Source organism: Oxyura jamaicensis, chromosome 3 (genome assembly GCF_011077185.1).
Source record: "Oxyura jamaicensis isolate SHBP4307 breed ruddy duck chromosome 3, BPBGC_Ojam_1.0, whole genome shotgun sequence".
NCBI classification, from domain to species: domain Eukaryota; kingdom Metazoa; phylum Chordata; class Aves; order Anseriformes; family Anatidae; genus Oxyura; species Oxyura jamaicensis.
The window spans coordinates 9,362,724-9,378,406 of NC_048895.1; the positions used below are offsets into that span (position 1 = coordinate 9,362,724).

Below are 15,683 nucleotides of genomic sequence, written 5' to 3' on the forward strand. Positions count from 1 at the left end.
TCACAGCTGGAGCCACGGACCATGGAAGAGCTCCCCTTTACACCATCACCTCCAGCCAAGGCAGACCCCCATGAAAGTGGCCCATGCAGACAGTGTACATAAGTTGCTGAGGTACTAAAAGCACATATTGCAAGGCATCTTCACACTTGATGCTCAGTGGAGGTAAGAATATACACAGGGAACACGTGCAGATACTGTATTACTATTAGTAATAAGAACAGGTAAGAATAACCTCACCTCTCCACAATTTCATGCTGTCAGCTAAGGGGTTAGATATGGATTATGGATACAGCTGTACAGATTAGATATGAATTTAAGATTATAAATTTATAAAGACAAAATTTAATTCCAGAACAATGCAAATTGAACACTGCTTTGCTGCAGCACACAGCAACAACCAACTATGGAAAGATGGAAGGTAAAGACACTGCCCCTCACTCTCCAAGTTGATTCAGGCTCACATGCTGCGAGGTGAGCCAGATACATGAAACAAGTGCCCCCATGTTCAAAGGACAGCCTCAACCTGATAGGTATGAGTACTTTAGGATATTTGCATTAGCCTTGCAAGTCAGCACCCCTCATACCTGAAACACAAACACTGGTCATTACTTGGAAATATGGCTATCCAAACCCACCCCAGCAGTAAGAGCAAAGCCAGTACGTTTGGAAAGCATTTTCAAACTTTATTTACAACTGTCACAGTGACAAAAATGTAGTTTGAAAAAAATGCTAGCTTCTCCCTGAGGCTCAAAAAAGAATTACAGAAATATAGAATGTATATCATACAACAGGAGGATTTTTACTGGAGTGCTTTGTTCTTTAGATGCATTCAACGACAAATAGAAATATACACAATACTTCCAAAAAAGGATGCAGACAGAACTACACAAGTCTTTAGGGCAGACAGCAGCTTTGAAGTCCAAGGATTGCCATCTCATTGCTGCAACATGGTATTATCTTTGATATACAGCTTTTGACTTAGTGGTACAGCCTGAGACCAACAGGGTAACACTTAGAAATAGGACAACTGGCTGGTATACAGGTGTACGAGCTCATTCCATTACAACAGCAAGACTAGAACAAGTGTTACAGATACAACAGCTGAAACAATTGTCAGAGAAAGTGGCATCGCTACATCATGACCATTCCGTGACAATCCATCCACCCAGACAGTCAAGGAGAACGTATAATCAGGCCTGCATCACTAGGTTAGAGACCAGCTGCAGTGTAGGAACACTGAATTTGTCCTGCTGTGTGCTAACTCATCTCCGAACTCCTATCTGTCTGAAACAGTGATGCAGAACTGATAAGTTATTGCCATTATGTTGAAACACAAAGACTGAAACAATCCTGTCAACATTTTTAAAGTAGTTCCCAACCCCCACCAGCACTTAACTACTTATGAGGTATTAAAAATACAAATACACATGTTCAAATAGATTTTAAAAATGAAACCTGTTATAAGCAAAGGGGGGTGGCATTGGGATTATTATGAAAGTTTGGTTAAGGCCTTGACACTTCTTTTCCTCTTCTGTGACTCCAGATTTGGTTTAGGTAGTAACTGTTCTCATCCTATTCCAAGAGCAACTGGCTCCCTGAGCTGATCCACAAAGCCACAAGAGCATCACTTTCCAGGAAAACAGTGGGTTACCCTGTTTGGCAGCAGAATTGCCTCCTCCCCAGAGACAGGATATTCCTCCTTGGAGCAGGATATGGTAAATAAGGACAGCCACAGACTTTGCAAACCAATCTGCACTTCGTTAAACACCTACAAATGTTTCACCCATGCCACAAAGCAGACATCCTATCTCAGGACACTCAGGCTAATACTCTTTAAACAGCAGCCCTCGCCCTTCCCACTGGCAATCCACCCTAGATCTGGTATCTAACATTTGGGTTACCTCCGGTTCTGGCAGCACTCCCCCCTCTGCAGGTTCCTACAGGAGCAGCCAAACCTGCCCTGCACTGCCAGGGTATGAAGAGGCCCTGCAGTTCAAAGCTGTAGATCCCCCAACCCAGCCCTCACAAGCCCATGATGCAGCAAGTAGGAGATATGAAACCCTACAGCCTCAGACACCAAGGCAAGCAGGTGTAATCCCCACCCTGTAGCTTTGGGCATAGAAACAAGACAAGACCAACAGCAGCAGCCTTGGCGAATAGGAGAGAAAAATCCAAGGTGTTCAAATCTACATGAGCTCATGCTGCAAACAGAATGTGTCTTTACATTGGATTTGCACTACCTCATGCTAATCACCTGCAAGATAAACTAGATCCTTGCAGCAGCAGAGATGACAAGCAGCAGCCTAACATCACCCTGCAAATACAGCTGTTCAGCACCGAAAGGGCTAAAGGCAAACTGAGGGGGAAAAACCAGCTTTAGGAAAGTGACTGGTACAGGCTCGAGAGCAAGAAGCCCACTACTCCTATGGATGTATGACCCCAACATGACTCTAGGAGGTGCTGAACTGGAGAGAGCTATGGGCCCCTCAGCAGTAGAGCATTTAGCAATGCTTTGCTATGGACACCCTTCTACCTTCAGACACACAAAATGGAAGCTTTAAGAAAGGCAGATCTGAGAGATGACTCCTCTGTTCTCAGGCTTTTGGTCAGAGGCAGCTCACAGCTGAGCACTGCTGTGCTTGCTTTCCCTCCACACTCCTCCATCCCCATGCTCCCCCCTCCAGCATCCTTTGTGTGGTCACCCTCCACCACGTGCTCAGAATTTCACTGCTGTCTCCACCTTGGAAAAATACAGATAGTGATCTCAAGAACAGCAAACATTTCTCTGCGACACTTCCTTCCTCAGAAGGTCTGCTGACACTGAGGGCTTCAGTTCTCAATACAGAGAATACAAAAAAACTAAGATCTTGCAGGTGCAAAGTTGAACTTGTCTTTTTTTTTCCTTTAAAAAGCCTTTCGAAAAAGTGTGGCTCTTCCTTTAGAAGGGTGCAGTCCCTTGCCTTTCCCTAGAAGCCATTTATTGCTCCTTGTTGTCCTTCTTTGCATCTTCACAGTTTTCTTCTTCCTCCTCCTCCTCGTCCTCCTCCTGCACAAGGAACTCTTCCGGCGGCCATCTTAGCTCACCGCTCTCCACATCGCCCTCTGTTGGCTCCACCACGATTGAGGGCAGGCGGTCCTTCAGCTTGCAGTAACAGTCGAAGTCAGAGGGATCGGGGAAAATCTGAAAGAGCCAAGAAACAGTCTGTGAGAGGAGCTGCTGTCAAGCAGCCTGAGACAAAAAAAAAAAAAAAAAAAAAAAAAACACACAACTCTCAAGACACTTGGTCTTCAGGGTGGATTAGTGTCTGGACACAAAGTAAACAACTAAGTGATGAGAAGAACTCCTCAACTTCCTATAACATCTGATTGCTTGAAGCAAGCACTGCCCAAAGGCCTTCTTCCAAGGCATACATTTACTTGGATAGGGCTCATCAAACAGGCCCCTGCTCTTCTGGTTATTCATCCAGAAAGCCTCAACCCCTCCGCCACAGCTTTTGCATGAGTGCTCCTGATTTTGCAAACTGAGATATCTCTGTCTGCAAATCTGAGATCTCACTTCCTGCTGCTGGCCAAACTACACACGAGAACAGGAGACGTGGAGCAGCACAGCACTGTAGGAGTCCTGACCCTTGCCACATGGGCCTGTGCCTGGCACAACTCCTGGGCAATAGCACCAGCCAGAAAGAGAAGTTTAGCTGCATTTTGGATCATTTCAGCAATGTTCTGCATGCTTCAGGTACCGTACATCAGAAGTGAAATTCAGCAAGAAGATACTCATTTTGTGGAAGGGTTAGAGACTGGATCGAGGGTTGGAAACTGGACCATATTTCTTAGGGCAGGAGGTACCTGTGGCATGGCCAGGAATTATGCACGCCAGTGCAAAGAATAAGGACCTCCTTGTCTCCAGCCCTTAGAGGTACACAGTAACACCTTAACCCTTCCCTCCCACCCATAGCTTGCCAGGGTAAACGTGCTCGTGGCCAGCAGCAGCACCAGGGCCCACACTCACTGGGAGTGCCACTGGACTACAGGCTTTGATCCCACCAGAAGCTGAGGTAGATACAGGTAGAGGGAAGTCTGCCACTGCAGTGGAGCACTAACAGCAGGTTTGTGTGACTGAACGGCAGCGTGAACAGAAAAATGATGCCCTGCTATAACTAAAAAGTTATCAAGCCCTACCTCCCCCAGAGAACTGCTGGGTGAGAACAGCTACAAAAGAAGGTTCCTGTCCTGAAGCCTTAAGCATTGGCCATAAAGCACCTTATGCCAACCATACAGGTACCCACCGCTTTGGGAAAGCCTGACCCAGATTTCAAAGTGGAACAACACCCAATTAACTTGTTCTTCAGCCCAGCAGCTATTAACCACACCTCATCAACTGTAAGTCTTCTAGTATTTAGCCATATTTCTCCCTTAAATCCAAATCTTTATGTGAACCAGGTTATGAACTTGAAAAGGCCAGACTGCTACTTGATGCAAAGTCAGGCAAAGTAACTTCAGGACCAGATACTCAGGAAAATGACTTATGACTTAATGCACAAGTTCTTGCACACAGCCACTTTGTCCTGGGGACAGCGGTAGAGGAGACCAGCTCCCACCATCCACATGCTTTATACATGCACAAGGGCAAGTGAGGTCTTTTGAACACAGACACATTCATATGGGTGTTGCAGCATTAGTTAATTGCTATTAATCACTCCCAGCATAAGTGAGACCGTAACTGTTTCTTGGAGCTTTGTGGCTTCTACTTGGCCAAAGTTTCAGACACCCAGTACATTACTGGAAATACTGTTGATGGCTCTTAAGCATCAAGTTATCTAAACTCAGGATAGGAAAAAAAATACCCTTGACATTACATTGTTTAGGAGGTTGCAATGGAAAAAGAAGTGTGGTTCATGAGGTTATATAAGCTGATAATGTCCACTAAAATAGCCTCCTGTGCAAGAAAAATAGCACTATAATAATTAAACTAACCTTTGACTGGTATCATTTTAAGCATATTATTTTCAAATAAATTGCTCCAATTTGACCTAGCCTGCCAATTTTTTTTTTCCAGAAACTAAGTAGTAGTCATTTCCTTAAAAAACAAACAGCCCTGAAATGTGGTGTGCAGCCTTTTTTTAAAAGAAAAAAAATAAAAAAACAGCACAATCTTATCTCAAACAGTTGCAGGACAGGCCAAACCTAAGAAGGTCAAGATTTTTTCCACTAAGTCATGTCTTTTAATCATAGAAGCAGCATGAAGTGAGATGTTGCAACTGCATTTTCAAGGGGTGTGGACAGTCAATGGAAAAATTATACAAAGGCAGATTTCCTAGCATATGACAAGCAGGACAGCGCTGCAGGCCAAGTACAAGGACTGAAGGGAAGTGGTTTTCAGATTAAGACTGTTTGCACATTCAGGGAAATGGTATGGAAAAGTCTCCTAGGTCAGCCCCAAATTAAGCGGAGCTGCCAGGCTCTTTTCATGAAGATCAGCAAGCACCAGCTTTCTGTTGTCCCACACCAGCAGGGCCACGCTGCATTTGTTGCTCCCATATGCAGAATCTGGTCCTACTCCAGTTTTAGACAATAGCAAGAAAAAAAATCTCTGAAAAAGACTTGCAGTGAGTTCCCCCTCTCAGTGAGGATGCAGCAGGCACAGATCTGACCTGCTAGCTCTTTTACCCTTTTACACAACAGCCAGGACAGGTTGTCTAACAAAACCTGTCTGCAAGCTTCTCTGCTTGCTCACCCACCTGAGGGGAAGACTTTTCATCTCCCCATCACCCAGAGAGTACAGCAGTGATGGCTTAGCTTCTCCCCCACATCTATCAGAGGGAGCCGCCTTGCACACAGCTGTAACAGATGCCTACTGCTGACTTATGTTACTTGATGGGGGACAAATGACAGCCACCAACTGGTTGTTCAGGAAGGCTAGCTAAAAGCAAGTGCAGATGTAATTCAGTGGTATTATCAGGTATATACCTGATAAGGTACTACAATTGTTTCCATATATGCCCAGTTCTGTGGCAGTGTCCCAAATCTTGGCCTGTGGCAAGAGTCTTCTTTTATCTATAAGTAATAAGCACATGTGTATGCTGTTCAGTGTAGCTTCTTGCTTGCAGCAAGACTGGTTTTCACAAGCCTCTCCAGATTATGTTTTGGGAACTGCTGTCTTTCAGGATGGAAAGGGTAGCGAAAGCAGTATTTAAACTGAAAGCTTGAAATGATTTTCTGAAGATCATATTTGCTTTGTTTCAGATGATCTAACTTGGCTACCCTTGAATGAAGTCTTGGCAACAAGAACGGAAAGTTCCTTTTGCCCTGGGGAGGCTCATACCCTCTCTAAGCATTCACAGGGAAAAACACCAAAAGCAGGAGAGATGTCAGACAATTAAGAAGATTAGTTCAGAGCTACCATAATCCAAGTGACACTTGCAAATTCAAATGTATACTTCATACCAGCACAAATAGTTAAAATGCTTGCCTCCCTTCCCATACAGGCTGAAAACTGTTCCAGCTTTAGGGAGACAAAGGTAAGATCTTTCAAAATTAATTTTGGTGGAAATCTTTACCTCATTGTGGTATTACTAACATAAGACATGAAGGTCTGCACTGAGAGGCCTATCACTTCAGGTACAGGATATACCCTGATGTACACATACCACTCCTTTGAATATTAAGTTTTGTGCCTCTTTAGCAGAATCAAGTCAAAATTCTGATTTCTAATACTAAGTTACTGAAATAAAACTCTGTTGCCATTAAAAAGCATAGCAAGCTCATTCCAGGAAATATTTAAGTCATCTCAGTGTGCTTTTTGGAGAAATTTTCCAGTTACAAGAAGTAATGCTGCTAAGTTTCACTCATACAGTAGTCATGACTTGAAACCGGGCTCCATCTAGTATGCACACAGTGTGACTCAGGTTTATGAGCTATGACAACTCCCCAGTCACAAACACATTGCCCTGTCTTTGGGGACAGTGGCAGGGAAACTTCATGCATCATAATTTTCCAGAGTAATGAGACATCAAAAAGGGAGGAAAAAACATGCACTGAGATGTTATGATTAGCCGTTTGTCCTCAGTTTGAATTTCAGCAGAACATTATTTTTCAGAGAGCAGATTTGAACATAATAGTTAGGGCTTTGCTCATGCCTTCAGTTAAGGTCCAAGACCTGGAATAAACATTAATTCATCCTAAAATAATTAAGCCTGCAGATTTTGTCAGGTAACTGCATCAAATGTGCAATGTACAGTGGAAGATCAAGTTATGCTAAGCTCAGTTGTCATTATCAAATTCCGCAGCCCAGTCTGAAGACCTCCTGACAATGGCAAGCACCAGCTCTAACACAGGACTTCCCCAGGAGAAGCCAAGGCTACACAGGTAAGTAGCACCTTACAATCAAACAAGAGGAATCTTACTTCCAACCTTTTCTGCTAGACCCCAGGTCAGCAACATGTTGGTCCCTTCATGATGCAGGCTTTTGTATCTAGACCCACTGTACTACTGCTTCCCATCCCTAGTTTAGTTGGGAAGCTAGATGTACATCTCTGTTCTCTGCACTGATGCAGCACAAGTCCCTCATCACTGAGCACCACAGCTCCTGAGAAAGTCAGCGCTTCAGGGACTGACAAAGAGGTTGCATTCACTAACACCAATTTCCCCAACAAGACAGAAACCCCAAGCTTTTGCCATGGACACTGGATGGAGTAGTAAGCCTATTTACCTAGATTCAGTCAGTCTGACGCAATTTGCAGCTAACTGTGGCTGTGATTAACCTGGACAGATCCCAGCGTGATGTGATCATGACTTAAAGAGCTCAAGCTCCCCGTGACAACCAAACCCCAGCTGATTGCATTAGGCAAGCTCAGATTCCACATGCCAGTCCCTTAAAAGGGAGCCTGAGGTCCCACAGGATCAGCTAGCTGGGCTGCAAAGTATCATGCTTAGCTTAGGACACATCATTTGTGAAAAACAGTTTGGGCAAAGCATCCTCAGTTGTGCTCAGAACCCGTTCCACTTTCACGAAACAAGGTGGGATTTAGGTGAAGGTACTGTTTTAACAGCAGTTCAGATTAAGCCTGCCTTAATTTCAGTAGCAGCATCCACGCTGCTGCAAAATGGTGTTACAGGACAAGCAGGCATAGTGCTGATGAGGCTTTTCAGAGAACAGGTATACCTGTTGCTAGTACAACAGTGATACAGTACAGTCCTAATACAGTACATTAGCTCCAGCTGGGATGGAAAAGGCCCAGCTCTCCAGAGATTGCCAGGCAGGAAGGGAAAAAAGCCCTCTGTAGGTACATCTGTTTGCAGCAGGGGCATCTTGAGCCATCAGCTGCATTTCAATGACTTGGTTTGGTTTTTTGTTTAGCAGTCCCTTGGGAATTATGGGATATCTATTAAAGATCCAGAAATAGCTCCTCACTGCAGGCACAAGACCCAGCATGACATCATCTCCTCATCTGCATCTTCTATTCTGTTTATGCCTCCCTGTGCTCTGAGACTCATTCCCAGATTTCACCATTCACATCTACCATCTCCAGAGGGCCCAGAGAGCAACTTTGTCTTGCAAATAAATACAGGAATAAAAACTGCTCTGTACTGAAAGGTTTTGAAGTTAGCACATCAGCTTGCAAGCATCTTTCACATTAACCGGAAAAAGGTAACTATGCCAAGAAAGAACATTTTGCAAGTGAAACTGCATACAAATTACTAGGTCTGTATGGGCAACTCTTATCACAGGTATGAGGCTTCTGCAGTTTGGGTTTTCACATCATTGCTTAAAGAGCAGCAATGGTCAGCCCACAGAACACCGGGAAGCTTCACTGGGGGGTGAATACCCTCAGCTGATGTCTAGACAAATAGACACTTCAGACTATGAACAGAGTCAAGGAATGGAAGAGGCGGAAGGAAAAAGCAAACAAGTCAAGTTCCCTCAAAAAAATAACTAGGGAGACAGCCAGGAGCCCTGAAGTTCAGTGAACTCCATGGGACAGAAGAACCAGATTGCTGGAGTTTATAGTCTGGAGGCGGTTGTTTGTTCAGTTTACTTCCAGGTCTTTGCTTGGAAAACAAAAATACTTTAAAACAGTATGGTCTGCAAGTCTGTCCCCAGCAGATAGGGACTTGCTTTACAATTCTAGCAAAGCTTCTATGCCACCTCTTCTGATCCAAATAATCTCATGTCCACATGCGGTGATAGCAGCAGCACCCATGCTCACTGCAAGCATGCTGCAGAGCACTTCTCAGGCAGACCCTGCTCTGCACCGCCCAAAGGGCAACATTTTGAACCTCAGTTTGATGTATTTACTTTACTGCACAGATGATACACTACTAGAACAAGAAACAATTCGGAAACTAAAAGCTTGCCTCTCCCAGTCTGGATCTACTTTTTTTTTTGGTCTCTAATAGAGAAGGGCTATCACACATTCTGAGTGCCCAGCTGTGAGGATGAGTGAAAGATGTTGCAGCTTAGACCAATCCTCAGAGCAGGAGCGGTCATGCTCTATTAGCCCTGTCTGGTTTTAAGTTATTACACTACAGCCCTCAGACTAGCATTTAATTTTCCATGTACCAAACACTCTCCATAAGCAGGATGAAGCAAGGAGCGACAAACCCTGAGACAGAAGAGAGTTCACAGTGCCATTTGCATTTGATTTGTCTTTGCTATTCTAACTTCAGTTTTCAGCTGTTGAAGGATACTTCCAACCAGATCACTTTGCACTGTGACATTTTCAGCCTAGCAGTCAGAGGAAGAAGGCCGCAGCCATTTCTTCAATCCTCTTTACACTAACCTGATTTAGAGGCAGAACCTTAAACCACAGCCCACACACCGCCAGTGCCTTATCAGTATCTGCCCTCTGTATCTCTGCCCTTTCTACCATCAGTCTGGCTTACAACAAAGCAGAGCGCTAGCAGGTATTTACCAGCTCTTGCAGGCATTTGGAAAGAGCCATCTATGACTAGACTACTTCAGAGAAGGAATCCAAGATGCATAAGCCCTGCATAGATAGGAGTTATCACCATTTATAACTCTAACGCTTTCAGGTTCAGATGATCCACTGAAAACCAAAGAGCCCTGTCTCCTACTTCACCCAAACAGACTAATCAAGGTCATTAGCACTAGGGGAAAACCTCACTGAAGCAACTGTTAGAACAAGCCAGGCACCCAGACTGACTCTCATTGGAAAATTTGGATAATAGAAACATTTCATGTGACTTGGTTAGACTTCTTCACATGGTGACCCATTAAGACAACTGTTTGAACATCTGGCATAGACTAGCCTGATTGCTTCAGGTTTAGCAGCCATTCTCATTACCAGACACTCCCTCTGTAGTGGAGGAAGGCAAGGTCATACGCTTTCCACTAACTCAAGCACTAAAGCAGAACTGCTATTTCCCCACACAGGCAAAAAAAAAAAAAAAAAAAGCAAACAACTTGCACTATTCAGACTAAGAATTCTGACAAAAAAAAAAAAAAGCAATACACACTCTTTTTTCCCGCTGCACCTTCAGCTTCTACCTGAGGCCTGAGCTATGGCCCAAAGTTCAGCTGATTTCATGCTCCGGTGCACTGCTATAGGCATGTAGCTCATTTCTCAGACATAAATATGCGAGCGTACAGCAGCACACCTCGTTAGACTGCACACTTAGAGCAGCTGCCTCTGTGCAGGCTGTGTCACATCTGCCAAGAAAAAACTCTGTGCTGGGATTCCTGTCACCGAAAGACCCGCTACAAGGCAAGACCACAGAAAGGCACCTCAGACCAAACCCGCTGTCCGTCCCAAGCGATTCCCTAGGGGGTCGCTGCCTAAGCGGCCGACGAAGCACCCACCTGGTATGACAGGCCGTCCTTGCGGGGGCTTAGCCCGATCTCGTCCATAGCTGGGGTGTTCATCATCACTTCAGTCATTTCAGCTGATCTCAGATAATCGGGGCTGGAAACAAAAGACAGCGTTCACATGACCTGAGGATTTCAGAAGAGCTAAGCGAGGTTTAAGTAACGTCAGAAAAATAAAGAAGGCAGAAGAGGCCGTCAGCAATCTATTTCTGGTCCCTTCCTTCCTGTATGGCCGTGCTTCCCCCCCACACACACTGCCAACCCCTGTGCAAGGGGATGGAAAAACCACCGTACCTAGCGAACCAGGTGCTCCCCCTCCCGCACCCTGCCAGCAACGCTCCACAGTCCTCCCCAGGAGCACGGCTCAACAATACTTAGAGAGGTTTTCACAGCAGCAAGGCGGCTTTCTAACTCCACTTCCTCCAGCCCTGTCCCCAGGAGGGCACAGTAAACCAGCACAAGCATTGGTTTCAGGGTTTTTTTTGTTGCTGTTGTGTGTTTTTTAAAGCTCCGTTCCGGGTCACCCCGGCCCGCACCCCCCGATGCCACACCGCGGCCGCCAGCGGGTCCCGCACCCCTCCGGGGATCCACGTCCGGGGATGGAAATATCACGATGGAAATATCACCACAGAAAATACCACGCCACGCTGCCACATCGCCAGCCAGCGGCGGCAGGTGAGCGACTCTCCGCTTCCCCCCCACCCCACTCCACCCCATCCAAGCAGCCGCCCCCCGGGAAGCTCGCACTCACCAGGGCAGAGGGCAGAGCACAGACATGAAGCCCCAACGGAGGCCGCCCACCAGGGAGGTGATGGAGGCACCGCAGCAGCCCGATAGCTCCGCACGGCTCCGCGCCCCGCGGCCGCCCTGGCCCTTACATAGCCCCGGGGCGGGGCCCGGCCCGCGGCCGCCCCCCGCGTGACGCCGCCATTTCATGAATGGCCTCGGCGGAAAGCCGGGCGGGGACCGGGGGGCTGCGTGGACGCATCGGTTCTCGGCCTCGCGAGTACGGGGCTGGGCCGTGGTACGGCACCCACCCGCGCACACCCCACCCGTGCCCGTTCGCGGAGGGTTGTGGTGTTTGGCTGCGGTGTGGTGCCGGGCTGGCCCCATCCAGCAGCTCGGTGACACCCGAGGGAGGCGAAACCCCCTTGTGCTGGCCTGGGAGGCCTGGGACAGCGGGGGTTGAGCCAGGGTATGGGATGGAGGGTGCCGGGGGGGGCTCCTGTGTAAAATCTGTAAAATAAATTACCCCAAAATGTGTCGGTGGTCATCCAGCCCTGCTCCTCAAACCACCTGCTGTGTACGGTACCTTTAACTGGAGAAAAAAAAAGAAAAATCAGAATGAAAAGCTCCAGCAGGCCAAGCTATATTTAGCAAGGCAATAAGAATCGATAGCAGCAAGGAGGAGGCAACAGATGCAGCAAATCCATTTACTGCCCGGGAATGCATGAGTACTGCAGGCAGCAGGAGGTGAAGGTCTCAGCCACAGGGCCGCTGGAAGATGCTCCGTGGTCTGAGGGCTTGCATCCACTCCATTTTTTCATTGTGTGAGCAGTATCTTGCCATAAGCAGGCAGGTCAAGTGTAATTCAGGGAATGTCTTCGTTTAACCTGTTGTTTCATGCTGATACACCGGCAAAATGGATAACCAAGCACATAACCGTATTTGCTTCTGGTAGCTAACATGCTGCACCTCCAAATGCAGAGCATGGACATGTGCTGTGCGCTGGATATGTGCATCATTTGCCCAGCGTGTACAAACTGTCAAGTGCAAGTTCAGTGTTTCTGCTGGGCAGCTTTACTCTCAGTTCCACTCTGCCAACCCCCGGCCTGTATACAAACGCGCATATACATACGTGTGTGTGTTTCCTCAGACCGGATATTTTAATCTTCTTAGATTCATATTATATAATGGTAGCATATGTGGGTGTTTTACATCAGGCTTCAGCAAGCATCTTCTTTGTGCCAGATTAAAATGAATCACAAGAAGCTGATCTAGCCCCTGCAGATGCATGGAAAATTGGGTGGGTGCAGATGAATCCACTGTGAAGGGCTGCCAGTAACCTCTCACAGGTCCCACTTACTGGCTTTGCTAATGTGGGCACTCTCCTAAGACAAGACTTGACTTGTAAAAGACATTTTTGAAGAAGAGGAATTGAAGTCAGTGCCTCGTGGTATGTACAAGGGCTGAGAGACCACTCTGGAGACAGGGGCCTTCATGTGCTGTTGGTCCACATTATTAGATTCCTTAAAATTAACTTTTCAGCCTGCACTGAGTGCTCCCATCTCCTAATGTGTCCAGCTGGAACATGGAGACAGGGCTGTAGTTCAGTTCCCTCTGACGTGTCATCAGAAACAAGGCTGTCTCTCAGACATACACATACCTGCTCTGCTGTACATGTCTTGATCTTGGCCTTAGAAAATAAAAGCCAATGAAAGCAACAACAAAACAAACAAACAAACAAAACCCACAAATTCTCAGTAAAGCCAAAGAGACCCATGAACAGGACCAGGCTCACCCTCCCTTCCACCCACACTCCCAAGGCTCCTGCAGCCATCACTGAGCAAAAGCAGCTCAGCGAGCTGCTCACCTGCTGTTTGTTTTTCCATCCAGCCTGGCACAGGCAGATAGTTTCATGGTTCTACCTTGATAGCAGCCTTTTTGTTTGTTTGTTTGTTTGTTTGTTTGTTTTGGGGGGACTAACAAAAAATCATACGTACCTATCTCGGGGTTTATTCCCATTCATGTGGTGAGCACACCAGCCCATGGGGAAGCGTGGGGATCGTTGCTGTTATTGCTCACTCTGGCTGGAAGCCACTGAGAGATTTATCCATGTGATTAACCATAAGTGCATTAAGAGTCCTTTTGAATGCAAAGGCACACCTCATGGTTTCCATCAGCACGTTGGTGCTTTGCTGAGCCAGGCATGTTTGAACCCCAAGAAGTGAAATATTTCTTGGGTAAGGTATGACCAGGAGCATTAAACCTCCATTTCTTCCCTTAAGAAAGCCTTTGTGGAAGTGTTCATGTATCCTAGTGATGGGGGATCCCCCATAAGCCTGAGGATGTGTTCCCAATGCAGGACAGCTGTCCAAGCATAGCTATAGCTCATGCTTGTTTTCTTTGCCCCAGAAAGGTATGAAGAGACATTTTTTGTCTTTTGTTTACAGCCAGTTCTAGGAAATAAAGCCCAGCATGGCCTGATTTCTACCTTTTTTTTTTTTATTATTATTATTCTTTTTTTTTTTTTCCACATCTAATATGCTCACCAGATCCCTGTTTCACCGTTCCATGTTTGTGCTTTGAACACTTGGGACTTCTTTCTCATCTGGGGACAGGAACCGCAGCTCTGGGCTCTCAGCTGGGGCAAACTGATTTCCCGGGAGCTGAGCTCATTGAAACCAGATGAGCTCTCATGGCTTTTATTTTTATTTATTTTTGCTTTTTCAGTTAATTTTATAATTCTCTGTAGCATTTTGTTTATCAGGACAATATAAAATAACATAAACCAAAAAATTAATAGCAGCCAGTGGAGGACCCAGAGGAGCTGCAGAGGGGATGGGAGGAGGCTGAATGGCTCCGCGTTTTTCCCCACGGCCCTGGAGGCCTTGTGTGGCAAAGTCGTTAAGCTTGTCCCAATAACTAAATTTGTGCTAAAGGCTTTGTTGAGCTGGGACCTTTACTGGTGCAGTGACACCTGTTGTGGATGATCAGGAGAGGGGGCAGCAGTGGAGGACAGGACAGGATGGAGGATACCAACGCATCTCTGGCTCAACAAACCTAAAATAACTACGCAATGACCCCATTTTCCAACTGGTTTTGCTTGCTTTTCTTCTGTCTTGCTAACAACAGTGCATCTCATTAATGCTTAGTCCCTCATGGCCATTGTTTCACCCAGCACCTGGGCCTGGATGAGCTCAAATGTGCACTGCACTGAGCAGGGAAGAATCGGGCCTGAAGCCCAGGGCTTGGGGCTTGCTGGGCCCTCCTTTGGCACGTATGTCCTGCCAGCACTTCCTTCTCCTAACACTTCTAAAAGAAGTGTTATCTCTGTCCTTCTGAACTCAGAAGTATCAGTCACATGTATTTAAACATGCAAAATGCACTGGTGATATATCTATAATGTCATTTAATCGCAGCCTCGGCCTTCTGAATCTGTAGGGCTTGGCCTATGCTCGCATGATCTGCCAGCATTGAGCACTGAGTCAGGAAAACGGAGAAATGAAATGTCCGTGCCTGGCCCAGCAAAAGCCCCAGCAAAGATGTAGGCATGCAGTAAAGCCTGGACACAAAGGGAAATCTGCTCTGAACCTGCTTTGTCCCTGCTTTTGTCTCCTTGCTGGTCTGCTCTGGAGATGCACCAAGGGTCCATCATCAACAGCAAAGCCAGCAAGATACGCAAGTTCTCAGCTAGGCTCAGATCATGCCAGTACAGAAGGACAAGTTAGGAACAAAGAGTGTCTGTGTTAATATTTATATCCTGTCAGTGTAAGTGAAGTGCATTTTGGCCAGAACGGGTGGATGGAAAATATTTTCATTTGAAAAATTGAATCCTTTACTGAATCACTGTATTTCACATTTTTGTTACACTAGGATTTAATGTATTAATGGATTTATTTCAGTGTGTTCCAATGATACTTAACTTACTTTTTTTGGTCAGATTGGTGGTCATCTGAAGAAGGTTGACCCTGTTAGACAACACCAGACTTTTGCACACTCTGGCAGGCCACAGACCACTTAGCACATAGACCCAGGATGGCAGCAGGGCCTGAAAAGTTAGGAAGCATTTCTGTGCCCAAGAGGTAAAGAGGTAGTGTGTAAATCTAAGTGTCAGGAAGGCAGAAAGGCACAAAAA

The 15,683-nt window shown here is 46.2% G+C and overlaps 1 protein-coding gene across 1 annotated transcript; it reads right to left on the reverse strand.

Annotated features, from left to right (window-relative positions):
* Positions 1–661: 661 nt before the first annotated feature.
* LBH (LBH regulator of WNT signaling pathway) lies at positions 662–11,692 on the reverse strand. The gene is made up of 3 exons (XM_035321997.1): positions 11,577–11,692; positions 10,820–10,922; positions 662–3,181 (listed from the first exon to the last, which is right to left on the reverse strand). The coding sequence occupies exons 1-3, from the start codon at positions 11,600–11,602 to the stop codon at positions 2,978–2,980; spliced, it is 333 nt and encodes a 110-aa protein (XP_035177888.1). The 5' UTR covers positions 11,603–11,692; the 3' UTR covers positions 662–2,977.
* Positions 11,693–15,683: the final 3,991 nt, after the last annotated feature.

Bases quoted from the DNA above. Each gene is read 5' to 3' on its own strand.
- LBH (XM_035321997.1), bottom strand. From the start codon at position 11,602: ATGTCTGTGCTCTGCCCTCTGCCCTG. The intron at 10,923-11,576 runs GTGAGTGCGAGC...TTTTGTTTCCAG, and splicing joins GTGCTCTGCCCTCTGCCCTG to CCCCGATTATCTGAGATCAG. The intron at 3,182-10,819 runs GTGGGTGCTTCG...TGGCTCTTTCAG, and splicing joins AGGACGGCCTGTCATACCAG to ATTTTCCCCGATCCCTCTGA.